General features: G+C 35.8%; 2 protein-coding genes across 3 annotated transcripts in view; one reads left to right on the forward strand and one right to left on the reverse strand.

Moving 5' to 3' along the window:
* The window catches only part of LOC136030428 (differentially expressed in FDCP 8 homolog A-like), a 92,980-nt gene that overhangs the window by 42,700 nt on the left and 25,009 nt on the right, over window positions 1-25,271 (forward strand). The gene's annotated exons all lie outside the window — the stretch shown is intronic.
* The window catches only part of LOC136030429 (peroxisomal biogenesis factor 19-like), a 44,586-nt gene that overhangs the window by 4,272 nt on the left and 15,043 nt on the right, over window positions 1-25,271 (reverse strand). For both annotated transcript variants that reach the window (XM_065709406.1, XM_065709407.1), the window contains exons 2-6: window positions 23,445-23,562; window positions 15,760-15,906; window positions 8,866-8,951; window positions 4,160-4,264; window positions 1,184-1,375 (exon numbers count right to left, since the gene is read on the reverse strand). In XM_065709406.1, coding sequence (XP_065565478.1) covers window positions 1,184-1,375; window positions 4,160-4,264; window positions 8,866-8,951; window positions 15,760-15,906; window positions 23,445-23,523 — 609 coding nt within the window. In that variant the 5' untranslated portion in view covers window positions 23,524-23,562. The remainder of the gene's footprint in view (window positions 1-1,183; window positions 1,376-4,159; window positions 4,265-8,865; window positions 8,952-15,759; window positions 15,907-23,444; window positions 23,563-25,271) is intronic.

Below are 25,271 nucleotides of genomic sequence, written 5' to 3' on the forward strand. Positions count from 1 at the left end.
ATCTCAGAAATGGAGGGTCCATTAAAAATGTTACCAAAAGTTACCCTGTATGCTGGCTCTGATTGAGCTCTGGATACTTAAAGACAAAACTTTCAAAAATAGCCTTAATCTCCAAGTAAACTAACAAGATTTTTTTTGTGCTACCTAGGCAAATCCGAGACAAAAAATGAAAGCGTGGAGCGGCCGCGACATAGAAAGCCGTCCTTGACAGTTATAAAATACGTCATGTCGGGACAGTTTCTTTTTTTAATCTGTCAAAATTGAATTTTTTTTCAGGTAGTAGAAAACAAATTTTTAATTTAATTTTTTTAGGCTCGTAAATCTTTAGAACAGCAAAAGTAAACCTTTTCATATTACATTGTAACGGTTGGTTTTTAAATCGTAAAACACTAAATTAACATTCGATTTTTCTCTTGCCAAACATTTGTTTAACTTGCTTAGTTTAGGGTGGTTACAGTTATTTTCAATGATAGAAGTCTTACATAGCGGTTAAGAAAGACAAATCAAAATGATTTTTTATATAAAAAATAGAGACACAGAGAACCTAGGTGCTGGTTTGATTTGTGAAAAAAAAATTCATTAGCCGATTGATAGAACAAACTAACTCTGCTAAAGTTTGACTGTTTGTCGCAATTACTTACGAACGACTGCTGAAAACAAGGGTCATTGAATTGGAATTAAAAGTTTTTTTGAAGCACAAAAAACTTTAGCGTAAAGAGTAGGAGGCGAAATTTGCTAGGGGGAGGGGGCAACTGCCCCCAGACCTCAGTTTGACCCCTCCCATTCCCCAGTTTGGCCCTCCCCCAGCTGAAATATAGTTTCTACAAAAATATCGTCAAAACTAAGATAAGCCTGTATAATTCAAGCACCCACGAAAACGGGTCAGTTTTCTTTAGTATATCCCTACCTGTTTTGTTACTATATGGCTCAATTTTTAATTAATCTGAGAAAATCAGCTCCAACTTTGCCCCCCCCCCCAACACACAGGATTTTGGTAAGATTACGTCACTAGTAAAGAGGGAGGAGTTGAGGATGGGGCAGCTCTCCTCACTATCGGAATAATTTATGTCCATTTTAAGTTTTAATATCGCTCCTTACTTTCAGCTGAAAAACATTCATTTATTATTATTAAATACTTTAAAATACGAAGTGTAGTTCCAATGCATTTTATTTTTTAACCAACCTTCCCACTAATTTCTTTCATCGATGGGTACAGGACATCTTTGGAGACTAAGCCTTTCATAAAGGTCTCCATCATGGGAACCATGCTTTCTAATCCACCTAGTAGTCCTGCTGAGTTTTGGGAGGGATCAGCGTTTGGGGGAAACCCAAGATCTTCGAGCATTTTGGCAAGCATTTCTTCTTCGCTCATATCCTAAAAGAAAAATACTTTATTTCGATTTGCTTGAATATTAAGAAATATTCGAGAATAAAACATCAGTGAGTTCAATAAGAAAAAAAAATGGAGAAAAAATTAGAAAATCGTTTTCGATTCAAAAAAAAAATTAAACAGTTTTGTTTTACCTTGGTTAAAACTGGAATCGAATTTAGGAAAAGGAACATCATGACAAAGAAGGATTAGTAACATCAGCATAAATTAAAGTTTTCTCATATAGACACGTTTGCAGGAAGGATTATTTTCCCCCTCCCTCTTCCCAGAATTTAAAAATGTTTCCCCCCCCCCCCCAGGGCTTGAATTTATATACCGTGTTCGACATTTTAATTTTCATCCTCTAATATTATACAGATTTTGCTAATAACTTTTGATAAGTAAAATTTAATCATTTTGCAAGTTTGGAATCACCTTTAAAAGTAGAGTCTGTATATGTATATTTTGCTTTAAAACTTAAAGCAAAATATACCTTAGCTTTAAGCTCTTTTATGGAAAATATTTATTTATGATGGATTATTGGCTGTTAGATTTCAGTCCCCCATCCACCGAAAAAATTCCATTAACACATCTCATCTTAACTTTGAACTCTTTTATGGAATTTATTTATTTACGATAGCTTATTGGGTGTTAGATTTCAGTTCCCTCCGCCGGAAAAATTCCTTTAACACTCCCACTTTAACTTTCAGCTGTTTTGTGGAAGTTATTTATTTACGAAGCTTATTAGGTGTTAGATTTCACTCCCCCTCCGAAAACGGAAGGGCATTTACTGTCATCTTGTGCCATAAAAGATCAATTTTTGCTCAAACAGGATCAAAATATCAGGGAAATCAATTTTTCATAGTCTAAAACTTTATAACAGTAGGTTTTAAGCCACCCTATCTCGACAGAACACCACAAAGTGCCTTTACTGGCAGTTTGTGTCATGAACGACCAATTTTTTTTCCCTAACAGGATCAAAATATCAGAGACATCGATTTTTCATAGTCTAAAGCTTTAAAACAGGAGCTTTTAACCTACCCTATCTTGAGAGACCACCGCAGAGGGGTGTTTACTGCCATTCTGTGCCATGAAAGATCAATATTGGCCCAAACAGGATCAAAATAACAGAGAAACATTTTTCTTATAGTGTAAAGCTTTAAAACAGGACGCTTTAACCCACCCTATCTAGACAGAATGCCGCGGAGGGGTGTTTACTGCAATTTTGTGCCATAAAAGATAAATTTTTGAACGTGTTAGTCCAAGGCAAGTTCTATCCTGTGACACTCAATGGATGTCACACGGCACCCTCTGGCGTGCATTATCACACATAAGACATTTTTCAGGCGTTTTATGGCAAAAATATCCATTTATACAAGAATCGTTCGTTTAAACTTAAAGGGAAATTCCCAATAGCGTTTTTCTGATGTCTCGTCACAATTGACGCCAGCATGGTAAAATGTGCTTGCCCGTTGATTTTGGAGGCTTCGTCGACTTCTTTACTTACATTTTAATCACAGAGATAATAAAGCTTCAATCTAGGGTTTTAAATATGCCAAATACCCCTAGCTATCCATTAAGGTATTGATTTATTTTCTCTGGTTCTTTTATACTGCAATAAGAGAGAAATTTGACTCAGATGACAACTGATATCAAGAATTTTTTTCAATAGAGGAGGGGGTATAAATAAAGTATACCTATATATCCACATATCAGCTACTTTATTCATATTCGTAAAAAAATATACATTTGACTAAGGGGGGAAAGGTATTCATATTGATCGAATACCGCGAACCCGTGTACTAGCATATACAGGAAAGTACATGTTAGAAAGTGCCAAATAGGGTAACACGAAACCAGGCTTGCCTAGAAGTTTCCTTTTGATTGGCATAATGTTCAGGTGGCAACCCTGGTTATACTAAGAGAAGTTCAACAAAAGAAGCAGAACAAACCTAAGGCGTGTTCTTGTTATAAACGTCAAGCTGCTTTTTCTCGCTCTCTTGTGAACCGAAAGGAACTCTGCGTCCTGTTGTTTTAAGCGTTTTATCTGAGAGATACTGACAATGAAATGGAATAAATCATCGTTCTCATGACATAAAAAATACCAGGACGATATTAAAAATTCAGTAAAAAATAATACATACTTAATATGAAACGAAATATTCATTATTTGTAGTTCCAACTTTGTAATAAGCAATTCATTTCAATAATCTATGTATCCATTTGTCTTCCCATTTCACTATTATTAGACATTTCTTCGCTGACCAGCTCTCATGAAAAGGAGATCTAGTTGCAAGCTAACATAATCGAGTTAGCTTTCATCATTCCACTGGGGTTTTAGTTCTAACTTCTACTATTATTGTCGCTGAGAACTTACAGAAGCGTTGAGCCATCACATTCATCATTACTTCTCTTCCACCCCAGATTGTTAGAAGCTTCTACTTTGCCCCATCCCCAATCGCCAAGATCTAAATTCATTTCCTACAACATTACCCTTGTCTAGTCTTAGGCTGCCAGTTTTTCTTTTACTCCTTACGAGCAATTCCGTAATTTTATTCTAGAGAAATGGGCGTTGTTCATCCTGGGAATACCCCTGCGGCTTAGGAAAACAATCTACATACTGAGCGGGATTCAACTGGGTTGATTGTAAAAAATAATATTTAGACTAATTTGTAAATAACAATATTTAGCTATTTTTGTAAAAAATAGCTATAGGTCTAAAATTACGCCCAAACAATCGTGCTCAAACGGAGATGTTAAAAAAGAACAAAGCAAAAAAGAAATACTTACTTTCAAAGCTTGTGCACCTTCATTTAATTGCCTCATAGTATCAGCCATAGGATTGGCGTCAACAGGGGAGCTTTGTGTCTTTGGAGCGGCAGCTGGAACTCCTGTCTAAAATATCGAAAGCTTTTCTTTAATCTCTTTACTTTTCAGCTAGAACAATAGTTACTTTTTAGAAGAAAAAAAAAATAAGTTTGTGAATCTTCCTCAACCTTACATCAGTCTTGTGAAAATTACGCCAGCAGCCACGATTCGTATTTATAAAATACATTGGTAATATATTAGTTGGGTATTTAATAACACCCAATTAATTATCAGCTAATTGCTCCCTTTTTAAGTTAAAAGTTTCTTATAGTTGTTGACGTTTCTTCCATAATCGATATATTGACTGGTGTTGCCGGGCTATTATTTAATTGTGCAGTAGTCACACGCTTCCCCCCATCACATCTTTTGTTTCCTTGCCTCTTTGCAATGACCACACGTCTAGCACGAACAAATGAGGACATACATGGTGAAGTTACCCAGTTTTGTTCTAGATTTTGTACTGATTTTATGCAAGCCCTTTATACATAATGAGTATCTTTTACCCCTTTTCCGGCTAGATAGATATATCTTGTAAGATTATAGTTGGCTTGTAGGTACGAAAGTTAGATCCCAAGTTTCATATTCTTCGTCAAGTTTTATTGATTAATTTCTTTTGTAGTTAGATTAGGTACTTTCGCGTTGAATTCTGTTTTTTTGTGCGTGTTCGTACTGTTGTTAATTTCCTTGCTTGTTTGTTATTTATTTATATTTTTGTGTATATGGCCCACGGGTTTTTGAAATACACTTATCTATCTATCTATCTATTCTTCGTCAAGGAGAATTCCAAAGGTTACCATGTCGGAATTTAACAGAGTTTCACCTCCACATACAAGGTCCAATCGCTTATAATTACGTTACCGTAATCCCTACTCGCGACAGAGTTGTCTAGCAGGTGTTGGATGTTCCTGAGATTAATATTAAGTAGCATAGCGATGCGTTTTTTCAAGAATATTCCTATCTTAAATCCCGCATATCCACACAAAAAGCAGAGGTTAGAGGATCAAGTCCAGAGAAAAAGTAACTTTCCAAACCTATTCTCTTGAAGACAACACACTAAAATTAAGTCCATAAACTTTTGTAGTTGTGCAGGATCCATAATAAATACTAAGACTAAGGGATCATGTAAACAGATAGCAGCGAACAAAGACAAATATTAGCTTACAGTTGCAATAGAGGAGAATTTTTTTTCGAAACGAAAGTAATGGGCAACATAAAATTAAGATGAAAATAGAGTACGAGAGGGTAAATCACCCCCCTCCTTCAAACCTACCACTCTTTACGCCGAAGTTAAGCTAGTAGTAAAGTTTGGCTAAATCTGAAAGTTTGAATACTTGAGCCTAAAAATGCACGTTTTGCGGCCCAAGGTACCCTTCCTCTGTGTCACTAAAAGATCCACTGACCTCCACCCCAACAACTAGGTGCACAAGTGTTTTAGTCCAATTCGGGCCAAAATTCATGCTTTACGGAACAAAAGGGTCAATCGGCACTTTTCTTTGGAGCGATATCTTTTGCTATTTAAAACGAGCACTAGAACATTATGATTTCGTATGAATAAGCCCTCATCCAATAATCTATGACCATTGGATCAATATGATCACGGCTAGTAAAAAACATGCAAAAACACATATATTTTAGTTGAATAAAATGCAATTCCCTACTTTTGTAGACAGAGACTGGAAATCTCTGCTTTAGAATTCCGAGATAAGCTGAATTTGAGGGTAATATTTTCGTCGAGATCGCTTCTCCTCCCTTTTTAGTGTTCGAAACTGTTCCTCTTTTAATAAAAATATGCACACTTTCTGATGCTAATAAGTTTTGATGGGTTTTTTGAACTTAATGAATTTTAACATTCTTTACCATGAAAAGCAGATTCACTTCATTAATATTTTTTTTGTCAAAACTTCTTTCCTTAATTTTTGGTTATGATGGCAGCGGGCGCTCTTTACTTACAGTTTGGTTCAACCCGTATTTTGACAAGACGTTTTAAAATAACGAAAAGCCACCAAGAGTCCCAATGCGGATACGTTTAATATATCCATAATAATATTTCCATAATTACATGTAACTATACTAATTAATTACACATATTCATGTTAATTCTTCGTATCTGAGCAACACCGGAAAATTCCTTACCGAAGTCGACTTATATCCAGAAAAAGGAAACTTTCCAGATATAGGCTACCATTGGGATTTTGATACGCATACGCATGCGTATCAAAATCCCATATGTTCATACGTATGGGATTTTGACAAATCGTTTAAGGATTTGGTCACTATGCCAAAATGCTTAAAGATTTACCTTGAAGGACAAAATGATTTTTCTTTTGGAGGTTTTTCGAGTTGAAAGCAAAGTTCCTGAAAGTAATAAACAAAAACCTTGAAGTTTTTCAAAAGCTAAGTGTTTTTTAAAGAAGAAACAGCCTAATATAAATTGAAACTTCTTAACACTGAGTAATTTTCCGTATGTGCATTTAACTGTTGTATGGCAGAATCACCCTTGTTTACAATACTGAAGATCCGCTAAATACAAACATCAAATATAAGAGTGCTAAATGGTTTGGAATAGTTAATGATATTAGACAGCCAGGTTTTAAACGCTTAAGCGTCTAAAAAGATTCGTCGAAACTTTTCGGGTCTTTATATGACTTTGTAAAAATCCTATCTATCTTAGCTTAGAACAACTTCATAACCTTCACTTGCTGCTGTATTCAATGTCACAATAATTTTACTAATACTGAGATTTGGCTACCATTAATTTAAGCTGATTATTACTGGTACAGCAAATTTTATTTTTACTCCCATATGCGAATCATTTCTGATGCTCCATGAGGCAAAGAAAAATTATAGGAGACAGGACCACACCCATGGTTTGAATTAAATGGAGGGGAGCGGGTTCCAATAATGAAAAAAGGTCTTTTTTAATTACTAAATAGCTGGTAGTGCGTAAAGCTTCAAGTGGCTTGGCCATCAGATGGCGATGCCCAGAGAAGACCCTAAAACGCCAGGTCTTTACCACAATACCCCTCCTTTTGGAAGAAAAACGAAGAGGCCAGATCAAGTCATGCCAGAACCGTCGTCAAGAAGGAATACAAGCCACTAGGCAGTTTCTAGAAATACGGCTAGAAGTAGGACAAATCGTGGCTTCACCTCATTCGACCGCAGATAGAGGGCAGATCGTTTTGGCACAACCTGATCCAGCAACTTCTTGGTGCCGAGTCGGGCTGAATAGTCTGTGCCTCGTCTTAAGTCAAAGTTTATATTCTTCATGCTGATAAAAATTATTAATTTCCAACTATTTCATTTTTTATTTAACTGTTACATGCAAGCAGTTTCTAATTTCCACGAAACATGGAAAACTCTGTAACAGATGACAGGGCCAAATCCAGGGTTGGGATTAAGTGGAGGAGAGTGGGTTTCAATCGTGAGAAAAGGTCTTTTTAAGTTATTGCACAACCGATAAGTGCGTATCCTACTGCTGATAAAAATTATTAATTTCCTTCTATTTCTATTTTTTTTTTTTTTTTTTTTTTTTTTTTTTTTACTGGTAGAAGCGAGTCGTTTTTTAATTTCCACGCAGTGTGGAAAACTATGAAATAGATGATGAGATCCTACCCAGGATTTGGATTTAGCATAGTGGGTTTCAGCTCTGTGAATAGGCCTTTTTAGTTGCTACATAACTGACAACTGTCTATTTTTAAGTGGTTTCCCCATTTTGAGTGGGAGGTCATTTTCAACCCATCTTCGATGGATCATTGACCGGCATTTTGCAGTTCGGTGTATGTCACTTTAATTGAAAGTTAGTACTAGATCAATTCAGAAAAATCCATAAACAGAACTTCTCTTAGAAGTTACTTTCACTTCTCACGGTCTTCGAAGTACAATGAGTTTCTAACTCAAAAGACTGAAAATAGTAAAATTTACATGAAGTTATTAGATATTTTAAAGAAATCTATCGCAATGAAGGGCCCAAAATACACAATAAACTATATACATTTTTAAAATATCAAGGACATTGAGAATAATATCTGGTCTTTTAAATAGGTTAAGTGGAAAGTTACACTACCATACATACATCTTAAAAAATTTGGCAAAATCGTGAATTGAAAAGAACTTCATTTGCAGATCTGCAGCTTTTGGTAGCACGGGGCACCAAGTAAAAAAAAAAAAAAAAAAAAAAAAAAAAAAAAAAAAAAAACGATAAAAAATTCGGCAAAAATGCTTAAGAAGGCGTTCCCTTTGAAAGCGTAGATGTCTTTGGGAATAACTAGATTACTAATGTTTGAATTTTTACGGACGGAAACTGTATTCAAATTTAACTAATTAGTTTGGCTTAGTTATTTTCACGGTTCAATTTAGCAACGCTGGCGAATTTGTGATAGTACTCTAAAAATTTCATAATTTTTAAATAACCAAAAGAAAAATCTTAGAAAATCGCGGTTCTAAAGTATGAATGGGTCAATTAAAATGGGTCAAAAGAGCAAATTTTTGCCCCTTTGACAAAACAAAATCGAAGAGACCATGAAAATCGAAGAGCACCCGAAAAATTAATTAGAAGTAATTCGAATGAATTACAAAGACTTTTAAATTACTCATTAAAAAACGTATTTATGCACAGGGAGAATGCTTACCGCACAAGCTTCGCCGAGTCGCATGGCAATGTTGGCAAAATCGGTCATATTCGGTTGAGAATTACTAGAACCTCCACTGGCAGGATCTGAAAATATAATATCAAATACAGGACAGAGTCCCAGTAGAGCCATGCCAGCGTTGACTATATCATATGGACCACGTTACATAACATAACAGAACCATTAAAAATATTCGTAAGAACTATTTTTATTATCACTCTTACTGACTAAATCGAATGCACCGTGAAGACTTATTAAAAGCTTACTCTCAAGCTGGAAGTATTTCAACCATCACACTCTTTTTCTAGGTCATAAAATTCTAGAAACTTTGAAACTTTCTGGACAAGGCCCTTAATAGAGTATGATACCCCTTTTCATCAGTATCATCACTTAAGAAGACAGTAGAAGCTATGTTCCAAAAATAACTAAATAAGTCTCGCAAGTCTTTTAAAGAGAACTAAAACTTGAGATTCGAATACTTCAGCCGCAAGATTTTCCCAAAGAAAAATCTCAAGCTGAAGATATTCCTACTGTCCAACTTTGTTTCTAATTCATTAAAATTCCAGAAATTTTGACAACTTTCCACGACAGGTCCTTAACAGAATATGTCAATTTTTCATCGGTATCATCGCTTAAGAAGACTTAAAAGAAAAAATACATCAGAAAAAAAAAGTTCAGAAGAGAGAATAATTAGACCTACCCGATAGCCCAAATCAAAAGGTTTCCAAGGGAAGAGAAGATCTTTTAATATTGTAAGGTAAAAAAAAAATTAAAAATATATTTTCCATTGATGAACACCTAACCCCCTCCCCCCTTAATCAAAATCCTGGGCAGGGACCAACTTATCACAATGAACAAAAGCTACCTAGTAAAGACACCACTCTCAACGGAGGTCTAAAATTCCGGGTATGCGAAGGATGGCCAACAGCAAACAACTTATGGCCCATAGAAAGTGTGCCGTTTCTACGCAAAATCCAGAGAAACGTATTAGTACCCTGGTGGAATAAATCGATTTAATATAAGATTACTGCGCTGCCCCCAACTGCAAAGTAATTTCATTGGATTTGGACCTAAGAAACATCTAACGTAAAGCAAAAGAAGGGAGCAAGGATGCTTCAGCAAGCATACTTGCTTCAGAAAGTATGCGAGATTTTGCTTCGGGAGAATAAATTTGTTTGGGGCAGAAATTCGACAATAACACAAAAATAGACATTATTTACAGAATGTGAAAGGACTTGGAGGGGGAGGGGATTCTCTGATCTTCGCTTGCTCACATACGAAATTATGAGCGGGATACATCATTGGGGCTGTAGTTATAAGCAATTGCAGATTTGTTAAAACTGTTCGTAGTAATGAACAGCCAAACGGCTGAAAAAAAAGCAATTTTTGAGGTTTTAATTAGTTGAGATTCCCTTGAGCTCTTGATATTAATAGAGTCCTGTTGAATTTTCATCAGATGCATTTCGAGAAAATATGAGGCGGGGGGATATCTACCCTCCAATCACTCTGAATCTTGAAAAGGGCACTCAAAATTATGATCCCCAAGTCCAATGATCACCCTCCGAAGTTCATACGATCACCCATTCTATATATACCCTATATGCCCCCAGGGCATAACTTGCAACCCCTGCCCTGAGGGCTGTAGGGGAGTTGTCAACCTCAGACTTAATTTCTGGACCTTTCAACTACGTTGAACAAAATGGCTATCTAAAAATTTTAATTGGAAGTGCTTGAGGAAATGGTGGGCGTGGGAGGGGGGTTAGTTGCCCTCCAATCACTTTCGACTATTAAAAAGAGCACTAGCCCTTTCAATTTCCAACCGAATGAGCTCTTTTTGAAATTCTTACGACAATAAATGGCCATCTCAAAATTTCTATCAGATGTATTTTTGGAAAACACGACGTGTGTGGGGGGGGGGGGGGTATCCACCCTTTGATCACTATGAAATTTCAAAAGAGCACTAGAACATCTGATTTCCAATCAAATGAACCCATTCCGAAGTTTTCACTATCACCCTTTCTACATATACCTTATATGCCCCCGCGGCATAACATCCAACTCTTGCCCTGAGGGCTGTGGAGGGTTGCCATTATCAGAGACATAATTTCCGGACCTTTCAATTGCGTTGAACAAAACGGCTATCTCAAAATTTTTATATGGTGGGCGTAGGAGGGGGTTAGTGTCCTCCAATCACTTTTGACTATTTTGAAAAGGGCACTAGCAATCAATCGAATGAGCTTTTTTTAAAGTTTCGTCGACAACAAATGGCCATCTCAAAATTTCTCTCATATGGATTTCGGGAAAATACGAGGTGTATGTCTGGGGGGAGGGGGTATCCACCCTCCGATCACTCTGAACCTCAAAAAGGGCACTAAAACTTCTGATTAGCAATCCAATGATCCCCCTCCGATGCTTATACGGTCACCCTTTCTATTTAAACCTTAAATGCCCCCAGGGCATAGCTCACAACCCTTGCCCTGAGGGCTCTGGGGGTTGCCATCCTCAATGACATGATTTCCTGATCTTTCAACTACATTGAACAAAATGGCTATCTCAAAATTTTGAGTGAATGTGTTTGGAGAAATGGCGGGCGTGAGAGGGAGGTTAGTTGCCCTAAAGTCACTTTCGACTTTAAAAATGGACACTAGTCCTTTCAATTTCCAATCGAATAAGCCCTTTTCGAAGTTTCTACGACAACTCCTTCGATACGAAGTGCCCTGGTTTAAGTAACACGAGCTAAGAGCTCATATGGCACTTTCGACGAGGCGAGAAGAGCTAAGAGCCAAGAGATCATATGGTATGAGCTCTAACAAAATTCTATGAATCAATAGATTGATTTAAAAAGGAAAATAAGAGGCTTAATGCCGGTCAGGATTTAAAATAAGACCTCTGAGTCACGATATCCTTCTAAATATCAAAATTCATTAAGATCCGATCACCCACTCGTAAGTTATATATACCTAATTTTTTCTAATTTTTCCTCTCCCTTTAGCCCCCCAGATGGTCGAATCTGGGAAAACGACTTTATTAAGTCAAATTGTGCAGCTCCCTGACATACCTACGAATTTTCATCGTCCTAGCACGTCCAGAAGCACCAAACTCGCCAAATCACTGAACCCCTCCCCCCAACTCCTCCAAAGAGAGCGAATCCAGTACGATTCTGTCAATCACGTATCAAGGACATTTGTTTATTCTATCCACCAAGCTTCATCCCGATTCCTCCACTCTAAGTGTTTTTCCAAGATTTCCCCCTCCAACTCCCCCCAATGTCAAAAGATCTGGTCGGGATTTGAAATAAGAGCTCTGAGACATGGATTCCTTCTAAAAATCAAATTTCATTAAGATCCGATCATCTATTCATAAGATAAAAATACCCCAATTTTCACGTTTTCCAAGAATTCCTGTTTCCCCCTCCAACTCAAACTGTTTCCCCCAATAAAGCGGATCCATTTCAATTATTTAAATCACGTATGTAAGACTTCTGCTTATTTTTCCCAACAAGTTTCATCCCGATCCCTCCAATCTAAGCGTTTTCCATGATTTTAGTTCCCCCACCCAAACTTCCCCCAATGTCACCAGATCCGGTTAGGATTTAAAATAAGAGCTTTGAGACACGATATCCTTCTAAATATCAAATTTCATTGAGATCCGATCACCCGTTCGTAAGTTAAAAATACCTCATTTTTTCTAATTTTTCAGAATTAACCCCTCCCCCAACTACCCCAAAGAGAGCGGATCCGCTCCGGTTATGTCAATCATGTATCTAGGACTTGTGCTTATCTTTCCCACCAAGTTTAATCCCGATCCCTCCAATCTAAGTGTTTTCCAAGTTTTAGGTTCCCCCTCCCAACCCCCCAATGTCACCAGATCCGGTCGGGATTTAAAATAAGAGCTCTGAGACACGATATCCTTCTAAATATCAAATTTAATTGAGATCCGATCACCCGCTCGTAAGTTAAAAATACCTCATTTTTTCTAATTTTTCATAAATAACCCCCCCCCCCCCAAACTACCCCAAAGAGAGCGGATCCGTTCCGTTTATGTCAATCATGTATCTAGGACTTGTGTTTATTTTTCCCACCAAGTTTCATCCCGATCCCTCCACTCTAAGTGTTTTCCAAGTTTTAGGTTTCCCCCTCCCAAATCCCCCCCCCCCAATGTCACCAGATCCGGTCGGGATTTAAAATAAGAGCTCAAGATACGATATCCTTCTAAACATCAAATTTCATTGAGATCCGATCACCCGTTCGTAAGTTAAAAATACCTCATTTTTTCTAATTTTTCAGAATTAACCCCTCCCCCAACTACCCCAAAGAGAGCGGATCCGTTCCGGTTATGTCAATCATGTATCTAGGACTTGTGCTTATCTTTCCCACCAAATTTAATCCCGATCCCTCCAATCTAAGTGTTTTCCAAGTTTTAGGTTCCCCCTCCCAACCCCCCAATGTCACCAGATCCGGTCGGGATTTAAAATAAGAGCTCTGAGACACGATATCCTTCTAAATATCAAATTTAATTGAGATCCGATCACCAGTTCGTAAGTTAAAAATACTTCATTTTTTCTATTTTTTCCGAATTAAACGGCTATTACTAATTTAATCTGGTCCGGTTCCTGATACGCTTGCCAAATTTCATCGTCCTAGCTTACCTGGAAGTGCCTAAAGTAGCAAAACCGGGACTGACAGACAGACCGACAGACCGACAGAATTTGCGATTCCTATATGTCACTTGGTTAATACCAAGTGCCATAAAAAAAGCGAAAAATAAATAAATAATACATTGTGCCCACATCGCTCTTTACTGAGGCAGCGCTATTGCGCTGCCAATGATAATATATCTAATCAGTCTTGATGACTTTTTTCCAAATTAAAGCTAAGAAAACTTTCCTTTTTTATATCTATGAGATTGAAGAACCGTGAAATCGATATAACTGAAAAAGAGTGCATGCCTCAAAGGTTATGAATGCCAGTTTGGCCTTTTTACTTTGGATTATATGGTAATATTTCCTTAAAGATCTATCATCAGCTAATGGTAGATTCTGTGCAAGATCAGGAATTAATGGGATAGTGGGAAGTGAGTAGAAAATCTATACTAACAAAATTGACTGAAATTAAACTTAGCAATTCAATACGGAAGTTCGATCTTAGGTGTTTTAGGACATCCAGTTATTTGTCAGATGCCTTTTCTTTTTCCATTTGTAAATTTCTTATATTATCCTTATTTGCGAAGCTTTTCACAGCTGGGTTTGACTACGTTAATAAGTTTCAATATTCCTGATTTCAAGACGATGAGTCACCCCTCCCAGGTGGCTCACCAAGATAACTAAAAGTTTAACTTTTCGAGTTACTGATGACACCTCCAATTACCATTCTTACTGGATATGTCTCCCGCTACAGGCGCTTAATTGAAAAAACAGAAGGAGTATTTTTAGTTAGCTCGATAACAAATCGTACGCTGAATAGAAGTAAATCTTTCCTTTGATATTCACAATATACTTTTTACCATATTTCCTGACCAGGGGGGGGGGTAAATACTGTAAGGGTACAACTGGTTTAATACAGGAAAATGAATTCCCAGTTTTAGTTTTGGTATTTTTCGGTGGGAAGGGTAACAAAGGACTACCATATCGGAGTTTTGAGGGGTCTCACCTCAAATTTTAATTTCCACTCGATTTTACTCACGGACGAACACTCGTACTTCCACTCAACGACCAAGCGTGGTAGCTAGGAGCAGTTTTTAAGTTGTATCTAGACGTGGGATTAACTATTGGTAAGAATCCCAATTCCAAGATTTTTCTCGGAATTTTAGGCTACAGGCTACAGGTTAGCTATAATTATAGCCTACAGCTACTCTCATTTGGATAGTAGCAAGCCTACTAGTGATTTGCTATACTACTTCAACAGTGGAGCCAGCAGTTATTTTTAATGGTCCAAGATTGAAAGTAAGTAACCAAGTGTTACTTATTTACTCTAACGGCTTGCCCTCTTACCGGAGACTTGCACCTACCAGACCAACAGCTGCCGTTAGCTGATAATAAACTTACAAGCAAAATTGACGCACAGTCGAAGCAGGCAGGCAAAACTGGCGTTAACATCCTTTTGGGCATGTCTATTGTTGAGCCCATATGATACCAACAACCATGTTATATTAAATATAGACAGGTCAAAATACAGGAAGAAGTGCCGCAGTTTTTGCGTATATATCTTGGATGTTTCAGATTTAAATTTTTTCGGAGAGTGACAATAAAATTGAGCCTCTAGATCTAGCGGCAGTCAAAGTAAACGACAACCCCCGCCCCCCATAAAAATCGCACATGAGGGATGAATTTCTTCCAGGCACAAATTTGATAATAGAAGTTAAGTTCCTTAACCACATTTCAAGGATCTTGAAAATATAGGGGCACGAGTATGTATGGCCGTAAGTCCCTGCTTTTTGTGTACATGCCAAATGTCATTTATTAAAATTCTTAAAAAAATCAGCTTCTCAAGCACAAGGTCAACATAAAACATAATTATCTCAACTTTAAACATAAGATAAAATTAGAGAAAAAGTATTTCTGTCCCATTCTATTGTACTGACTATTGCACGACCCTTAAATGTAAAATTATCCCGCTAGATATAAACCTTGGCAGTCTACAGCTTAAAATAAAGGTGTGGTATCTAGTATATTCGAATGCTCAAAATCATGCCATATGCATTATATAAAAACGATATTTTTTAGAAATATGAAGACTTTAAAGACATTGAACAGCAAGCTTTTAAAAATATTTTTCCTGTGTATATTAGGTATTACAAGCACCCATCCTCAGTTAAACACAAGTAATAACTAAAAAAAAACTCTTAAAATTGAACAAAAGGACAAGAAATTTATTTCTTCATAAAGTAATTTCTTACCTGCGTTACTGGCGTACGAACGGAGCATTTCTTCAAACTGCGTTGTAGCATTTTTGATAAAGTCTTCTGTCCATTCAGGCCCTTTAGATTGAACGCTAGGGACTGGCTCTTCGACTGGTTTTGGGGCAGACATGGCTTCTAAAGCACCTAAAATAAACAATCACATATCACAACAACTTCTCATAACACCTCAAACATATCACAACAGCTCAAACATATCACAACAACTTAAACATATCACAACAACTTCTGTATTGTAATTAGAGAGTAGAATTACTAGCTTCACATAAGTGAAGCAGCAAACTTGCAAATACACAATATTTAAGACGCATATGTACTGTGCTTCATATTTTTTTTTTTTTTTTTTTTTACTAATGCTCATATAAGACATTTTGCATTTTATAAAAGTAAAATGCTATTTTATGCCACCTTAATGTATGTATTTCTTAAATTTTTGGCAAATTACAAAATAACCAGGCTTTTGGGTAAATAAATTCCAAGACCACACTGGCTATAGCCCATTTATAATGAACTTATAAATTCCGCTCTTTTATATGATTTTGATTCGCAAGCTACTATTTCACAAACAATTTACACAAAACAAAACAATTACACAAAATTATTTCCAAAGTTTAAATAGCCATTCAGTGTTTGACGGTTTTTATTTATTTACCCTGTTCAATGCTGCTTAGAGAGGGCAACGGTGAACAGGTGAACAGCGAATAATTCTTTTTTAGTGTTTTTTTAGGTTTGATTTTTATTTTGTCCTTTTATCTGCATATTTTGTACTCTTTGTGCACTAAGGACAGTCGGGCAGTAGTATATTTGACATAAAAACCCCGCAGAGCCATGGCGACAAAAAAAAAGAGAACAAGGTACGCATACAATTATTATAAAAATTATTTTTGAATTTAAACTTTTAATCAAAACGATTTAAGCAAGGAAAACCATTCAAAAAACTATAATACAAACAAACAAAGTCATCACATAACACCCCTCACGACGAACTATATCCGCACAGATAAACCACGCCAGATTCTTATTATTAATAATACGCATATTTCTCAAATATTTATCCTCCTTTTTTTCACTGGCTAGAAATATCTACATTTTTCTTCTTCATAATTGTCTTCGTTTTGTCAATCTTCTGGGCGATTTTCAGCACTTCGTCTCCACGAGTGAAATTGTTAGCAAAATGAAAGTAAGAACTCGGAAACCAGCCTTTAAGCAGGGCTCGATCTCCACTCTTACATACGCCAGCGTTGCATGTTTTGCACATCAAAATACATGAGCGTCCAAATTAAGAACAAGAATGAAAGTAAGAACTCTGAAACCAGTCTTTAAGCAGAGCTCAAGCTCCACTCTTACATAGGCCAGCGTTGCATGTCTTATACATCAAAACACAGGAGCGTCCAAATTAAGAACAAGAATGAAAGTAAGAACTCTGAAACCAGTCTTTAAGCAGAGCTCAAGCTCCACTCTTACATAGGCCAGCGTTGCATGTCTTGTACATCAAAACACGTGAGCGTCCAAATTAAGAACAAGAATGAAAGTAAGAACTCTGAAACCAGTCTTTAAGCAGAGCTCAGGCTCCACTCTTACATACGCCAGCGTTGCATGTCTTGTACATCAAAACACATGAGCGTCCAAATTAAGAACAAGAATGAAAGTACGAACTCTGAAACCAGTCTTTAAGCAGAGCTCAAGCTCCACTCTTACATAGGCCAGCGTTGCATGTCTTGCACATCAAAACACATGAGCGTCCAAATTAAGGTCAAGAATGTAAGTAAGAACTCGGAAACAACTTCTCGAAGAAATTCGAAAAGAGCTCATTCAATTGGAAATTGAAAGGGCTAGTGCTCTTTTTAATAGTAGAAGTTATTGGAGGGTGACTAACCCCCTGTCATGCCAACCATTTTCTCAAACACATCCAATTAAAATTTTGAGGTGGCCATTTTTTCCTCTGGATCCAATGCAGTGGTATTTTGTCAAATTCGTGTCAGCAAATTAAGGTATTCAGCCGAATCTGACATCAGATTTGTCACTCCATTCGTAAGTTATAGGCTCTACTAAATTAAAGGAAAACTCAACTTTCTTAAGACTTGAAACCCTCTCCCTCTCGCCCTATTTGAGATAGGGTTTGTGTTACCGGAACTTGATATGAGCCCTGATCTTAGGCATCTTTGGTCTAGTTTAGATTCGGATCCGTTACTCCATTTGCAAGTTATACTAAATTAAAAATTAAAATTAGGGTCTTTATCTCAAAACTTGATATGTGTCAGGGTCTTAGGCCTCTTTGGTTCAATTTTCATTCAGATCCATCACTCCATTCGCAAGTTCCTCTGAATTAAACGAAAAACTGTTTTTAGCAGGTAAAGCCCTCTCCCCCTGTTTTATTTGAGCCAGGGTCTTCATCTTTCAACTTGATGTGTCTCATGATCCTTGGCACAAAATCTTGCCATCAAAATTTTCATCAAAATCCAACCAACGTTTCTTCCCCTATGCGTGATTACCCAGACGGACGGACAGACAGACAGACGGACGGACGGATTTTACAACGTCTTAGGTAGCCATGTTGGCTAATTGGATCCAAAACAAGGAAAACAATGGCATATCATCATGCAGGTATCATCACCTATTTGGACAGTGGAAAATATCCATCAAGATAGGTTTTTGAGATCTATCTGTCTGTCCGTCCGTCTGTGCAATCGAGTATAGCGGATTTGTATTGAAACTGAAATATTTGGATTAAAATTGAGCTTAATTAGGGCGATGGGGCTTTAAGTGTTAAAAAAATTCGAGTTTTTATTTAATTCACTGTAACTTACATATGGAGATGAATTTCGATGAAAATTGAATAAAGATGCCTAAGAGTATGATATGCATTGAGTTCTGGGATGGAGACCCAAGCTTAATCAAAAGTTGAGTTTTTCACTTAATTCAGTTGTAGCTTGCGAGAGATTGATGGATCTCAGTGAATAATGAACCAAAGGTGCCTAAGACCGTGACAGGCATCAAATTTGAGATGAAAACCCTAGCTCAAATAGAACGAGGGAGAGAGGGTTTAAGTGCTGAAAAAAGTCAAGCTTTTGGTTTAATTTAGTATAACTTGCGAATGGAGCAACGGATCCAAATGAAAGCTAGACCAAAGATGACTAGGATCAGGGCTCATATCGAGCTCTGATATCACAAGCCATATCTAAAATAGGGTGAGGGGGAGGGGGTTTCAAGTTTTAAGAAGGTCGAGTTTTCCTTCAGTTTAGTAGGGCCTATAACTACTTCCACCCATGGCTTGTCCAAAGCCTGGAAATAACCCTTTTCCAAAATAAGTCATACTGAAGCCAATCTTCAACCAAATATTTCGTCCCCAGAGAAAAATTACTTTGTATGGCACTTGGTATTTACCAAGTGACATACAGTGATCGCAAATTCTGTAGGTCTGTCGGTCTGTCAGTTCCGGTCTTGCTAGTTTAGGCACTTCCAGATAAGCTAGGACGATGAAATTTGGCAGGCGTATCAGGGACCAGACCAGATTAAATTTGAAATAGTTGTTTCCCCGATTCGACCATCTGCAGGGAGTGGGAGGACGGTTAATTTGAAAAAATTAGATCGGATCTTAATTAAATTTGATATTTAGATGGATATCATGTCTCAGAGCTCTTACTTTAAATTCCGACCGGATCAGGTGACATTGGAGGGGGAAACCTAAAATCTTGAAAAATGCTTAGAGTGGAGGGATTGGGATGTAACTTAGTGGGAAAAATAAGCACAAGTCCTAGATACGTGATTGACATAAACAGAACGAATTCACTCTCTTTTGGGGAGTTGGGGGGAGGGTTAATCCTGAAAAATTAGAAAAAATGAGGTACTTTTAACTTACGAAGGAGTAATCGGATCTTGAATTTCATCGGATGAAATTTCATATTAGAAGGACCTCGTAACTCAGATCTCATGTTTTAAATCCCGACCGGGCCCAGTGTCATTGGGAGGATTGGGGGGGGGGCGGAAATCTTGGAAAACGCTTAGAGTGGAGTGATCAGGATGAAACTTGGTGGAATGAATAAGCACAAGTCCTAGATACGTGATTGACATAACCGAAATGGATTCGCTCTCTTTGGGGGAGTTGGAGGGGGTGTTAATTCGGAAACATTAAAGAAATTGAGGAATTTTTAACTTAAGAGCGGGTGACCGTTCGTGAGGTATTCTTGAATTTGATATTAAGAAGGAACTCATGTCTCAGATCTCTTATTTTAAACCCCGACCAGTTCTGGTGACATTGGGGGAGAGTTGGAGGGGGAAACCGGAAATCTTGGAAAACGCTTTGAGTGGAGAGATCAGGATGAAGCTTGGTGGGTAGAATAAGCAAATGTCGTAGATACGTGATTGACGAAACCGGACTGGATCCACTCTCTTTGGGGTAGTTAGGGGGTCCAGTTCTTTGGCGAGTTCGGTACTTCTGGATGTGCTAGGACAATAAAATTGGTAGGGGTGTCAGGGACCTACACAAATTGACTTGATAAAGTTGATTTCCCCGATTCAACCATCTGGGGGGGATTGAAGGGAGAGGAAAAATTGGAAAAACGAGGTATTTTTAACTTGCGAGTGGGTGATTGGATCTTAATGAATTTTGATATTTAAAAGGACCTTGTGTCTCAGAGCTCTTACTTTAAATGCCGACCAGCATTAAGCCTCTGATTTTTCTTTTAAATTAATCTATTGATTCTTATAATTTTGCTAGAGCTCATGCCATATATATATATATATATATATATATATATATATATATATATATATATATATATATATATATATATATATATATATATATATATATATACATATATATATATTCATATATATATATATATATATATATATATATATATATATATATATATATATATATATATATATATGTATATATATATATATATATATATATATATATATATATATATATATATATATATATATATATATATATATATATATATATATATATATATATATATATATATATATATATATATATATATATATATATATATACATATATATATATTCATATATATATATATATATATATATATATATATATATATATATATATATATATATATATATATATATATATATATATATATGTATATATATATATATATATATATATATATATATATATATATATATATATATATATATACATATATATATATATATAGAATAAATACTTGAAGTAATACTTAAGTACAATTTTGGCAAGTACTTGATATTTGATACTTAAGTAAGAATTTGGAAAGTACTTATTACTTGATATTTAAGTAAAAAAAACAATGAGTACTTAATACTTGATACTTAAGTAAAAATCTAGAGTACTTGTTGCAGCACTGGTTAGCAGTAAAATTGCCAGTTCACATGGCAATGCTGCATTCGTCAACCATTAGCTGATTCCTACTAAAACACTTTCAATGCAAAATATGCCTTGTGATGAAACAGACAAAGAATTAAGAACAAAAAGTTTAAATTAACAAAGTATCCAAGTTACAGCTACTTACACAAACTCAATAAAGAAAAAAAAATTAGTGGATCCCAAAAAACAAGACAAATATAAATAAACCGTGAATAAATTCAGTAATTTGAACTAAATCTAAAACAGTAAACAAGACTACAATAGCCAATTTGAATACATCAGTATTTTCCAGTCTCAAAAAATCTGTGAAGGGATTGTTAGTATTATCATATAAGATGCTAGTATATGCTCCATTTATAAATAATAATTATAATAATAATATTATTTATTACCCACAAATATACAAAAGTATAAACAGTGGAGTACAGAGAAAAAATTAATAAACAAAGCAAAAACAAAAATACACGTAACTCAACAATGGCAAGCACAATAAAGCTAATATAACAAAGACAAACAGTATAATAAAATAGACTAATAGATCAGTAGAACAGACGAAGTAAAGCTACATTGATAACTAGAAGTATTTACAAACACAGTATAGACCGCCGCTCATCTTTCGCATTCATCATTTATTAATAGCCCACAAAGATAACCCTATGGAGAAAAGAAAAAGCAAACGAAATTAACAAAACGACAAAAAAAAGAAGAAACTAAATACTTATCCTACATAATACATAAATAACAAGAGAAAATATAACTAAACTAGAAAGATAACTTATAAGAAGAAGAAGATTATGACAGCATCGCCCCATAATCCCAAACCTTAAATTTATGACGAATCAAAAACAACTTATTAAGCATTTAGGCAAAAAATTTCCTCAATGGGCAGCACTGTCTTAATAATGACCACATTTGTTAACCTAATATTGTAATATCAAACCACCAAAAATGTGTGTTATTCACGAAAAATAATGCAAGAAAAAACGGGTTTTAATTTCAACAAAGCAGTGACAGAAAATAAAAACAAAACAACACTTTAATTAAAAAATATTCCGAATATTTCGGTCTCATGTCTAGGAGCCTTCTTTGACGGAAAGAAAACGAAAAGAAAACAAAAAAAAATGCTTTAAAAAAATAACACAAAAAAAACGACAACGAAGCACACCAAGAAGAAGAGAAAAAAAAAGAAGAACAGCTCACATTATAAACGAACTTCCAGCACAGATGTTACAACATAAGAACAAAACCAAAGCGAATGTCTATAGTGAAACCACTCTCTTCTCAACATTCAATATATAAATGGGAATCTATTAAAAGTGAAGACTATTTTTACTTGAACAAACAAAAAAGGTCACCAAACCCCAGGTCCATTACCCCCTAAATAAATCTCATAAATGGATTTTTTTATTTTTTTTTTGCTAGTTTCGCTGCAGTCCGTTGACTTTTTCCAGCTTTATTCGGAATATTTTTTATTTACAGTGTTGTTTTGTTTTTATTTTTTGTCTGCTCTTTATTGAAATTAAAACCCGTTTTTTCTTGCTTAATTTTTCGTAAATGGAAAAGCAGTGTGGTCTGAGAAGTTATATGCGTTATTCCAAACTGTATGAACAGTTTGATGTGACAAAATGCAATAAACAAACCTAAATTATTATCATTCCCTGAAATGCTTTAACTTCCCTAAAATTCAAATGCACATAAATATATGCATATAGTAATCTTCATAAGTAAAATACTATAGTACATGACACTGAGCCACAACTGACTACACGGAAAATATTCTCGAGGCGAATGTCTAAAGAACCATTGAGCAGAAACCACACCTCAGGAAAATAAACTTTCATTATTTATAGTCTACCACCATATCATCATAGTCATGCCTGAAGGCTGTAACATTTCCATACCTCTGAGATGATTGCCAAAGCTACTTGCCAAGTTGTTTTCAAAGGGAGGATCAACAGGGCAATGCAGATCAGAAGCATCAAAGTGTGATTCAACATGCATTGCCTTCCAGAATCTCCATTTGAGAACAGCTTGGCAAACAGTTTTGGGCAATTATCACAGAAGTTTTAAAATGTCAGATATGATCTTTAGGCATAACAGCAGGAACATACAGACCCGAAACATATTCACCAAGGTAATAAAAAAAATTACAAAAGTAATCAAAACATTAGATGAGATTTAAGTAGCAAATTAGACCAAATCAGTGGTTCCAAACCTTTTTTTGTCCCCACTCAGGCAACCATGGGTCTAGTATAGGGTAGCTAAAATTTCTTACTGTCAAGTAAACTGTTTAAGTCATCCTGACTCTCGCTGCTGCTTCCTTCACTGATAGGGTTAACTTCTTTACTAGGCATTGTCTGGAGATTCAGGAATAGTTTCTATATTTGCTTTCTCTAAAAATAAAAATTTAAGGAAAAAAATGAAGAAATAATACCTAAAACAATTGCAGATCTACTTTTCTATTTTCTACAGGAAAGGAGGTAAAATAGTTCAAAACAACAACTCAACACTAAACTACCACGTTTAGCATCAATTTGGGTTCTCCGCCTAAGAAAACTAAATAAAAGCAATATTTTCATAAAATCCACACTTTGATTATTTACTCCTGATAAAATTATCTGTCGGAAATTTATTATTCTCTTTTTTTTATTTTAGCTTTATATTTTTTTTCAAGAAAAAATTGATTTGATGCTTCCAGGCAATACTTCCTGAATGTTGATTTCTTTATTTATTGCTAATTTTCAAAATTCATTAAAACAAACATTTTTGGCCTTTTCCCTGCATAATTGCTCAAAGGATAGCAAGGGTTGGGCATAACAAGAGCAACAAAAGTAAAGACCCCTATTTTCTGGAGAAAAAGCAATACCATTTTCTTTTAGGTGAGTTACAGTAAAGACCTGTATTTTTTACCTGATACCAAGATTAAAACTACAAGCAATTTTTGATGGAATATAGGATAAAGGTTGTGGAACTTCAATTTGCAACAAAGCCACCTACTCTTGTTCAGAGGTAGTTTCAACACAGATATCCTGAGAAGAAAATCTCCACAAGCACACATTAGGTAGAAAAGTTTAGGAACACTGGAAGCATGGTTAACTATATCAAAGGCTGCTGTGGCCCAAAGTGCACAGCAAGGATGTCCACTTGTATTCTAGATGTCAGGGACTTTTCAGAACAATTAGTCTGCAAGTCCTTCAGACAGCAATACAAGTACAAACTCGAGTAAACCAAACCAAATGCTACACGTTTGGCCATAAGATAAGCAAACACAAAAAAAAATACAATACTTCCCAGATGACTGATAAAACCTCAAGGAGGATCAACAAACCATGGCCACCCTACTCCCCTGATCTAAGTCCACTAGACTACTTTCACTGGAGATATTTGAAGGGGACAGTGCATAAGGACAACCCAGATGCCATTGACAGGCTGACAAAAAAAAATATTTAGAGAGAAGTCAGGATGTTCCAAATTATATGTTGGAAAGTGTTATGAACAATTTCAATATCAGAATGGTGAACATTATTCGGCAGCAGGGTGCCTGAATTAAAACTGTCATCAATTATTGATGCAATGACTAAATATTCATGAGCTTAGAAATGCTTTTGGATGATAAAACTCTTAAATATGAGTCTTTACTGTTGTCCATCCTTTTGTATCCCACACTGTATCCTCTATAAATAAATATTTTTGTTGAATCATCTTCATGAGAAGTGAAGATAGTGAGATATCTAGATTACATGGAAACTACCATATTATTCTGTTTTTGCATGTAAGTAAATCTCCAAAATTACCACAACTGCAGATTAAAATACCCATAAATGATCATAATAGCAGTCAATTAAAAGTCAATCATACAAGGCTAATAATACGAAAGATATATACCGAGCAAATAATTGTTTCCTATTCAACCTTTTTTCCACAAGTAAGTAAGACAAATGGCAGCATTAGGCATGTGCAACCTGTAAAACTGCACTGTGGCCCATTCCACCAAGGGTCCTGTATCTCAGTAGCATAAATTAGCATGAAAATGCTACAGACAACAGTCCCTCATCCCGCATGGTGAAAACTTACCCTGAAACCAGATTTGAGACTACAAAAA

Source organism: Artemia franciscana, chromosome 8 (genome assembly GCF_032884065.1).
Source record: "Artemia franciscana chromosome 8, ASM3288406v1, whole genome shotgun sequence".
Lineage (NCBI taxonomy): Eukaryota > Metazoa > Arthropoda > Branchiopoda > Anostraca > Artemiidae > Artemia > Artemia franciscana.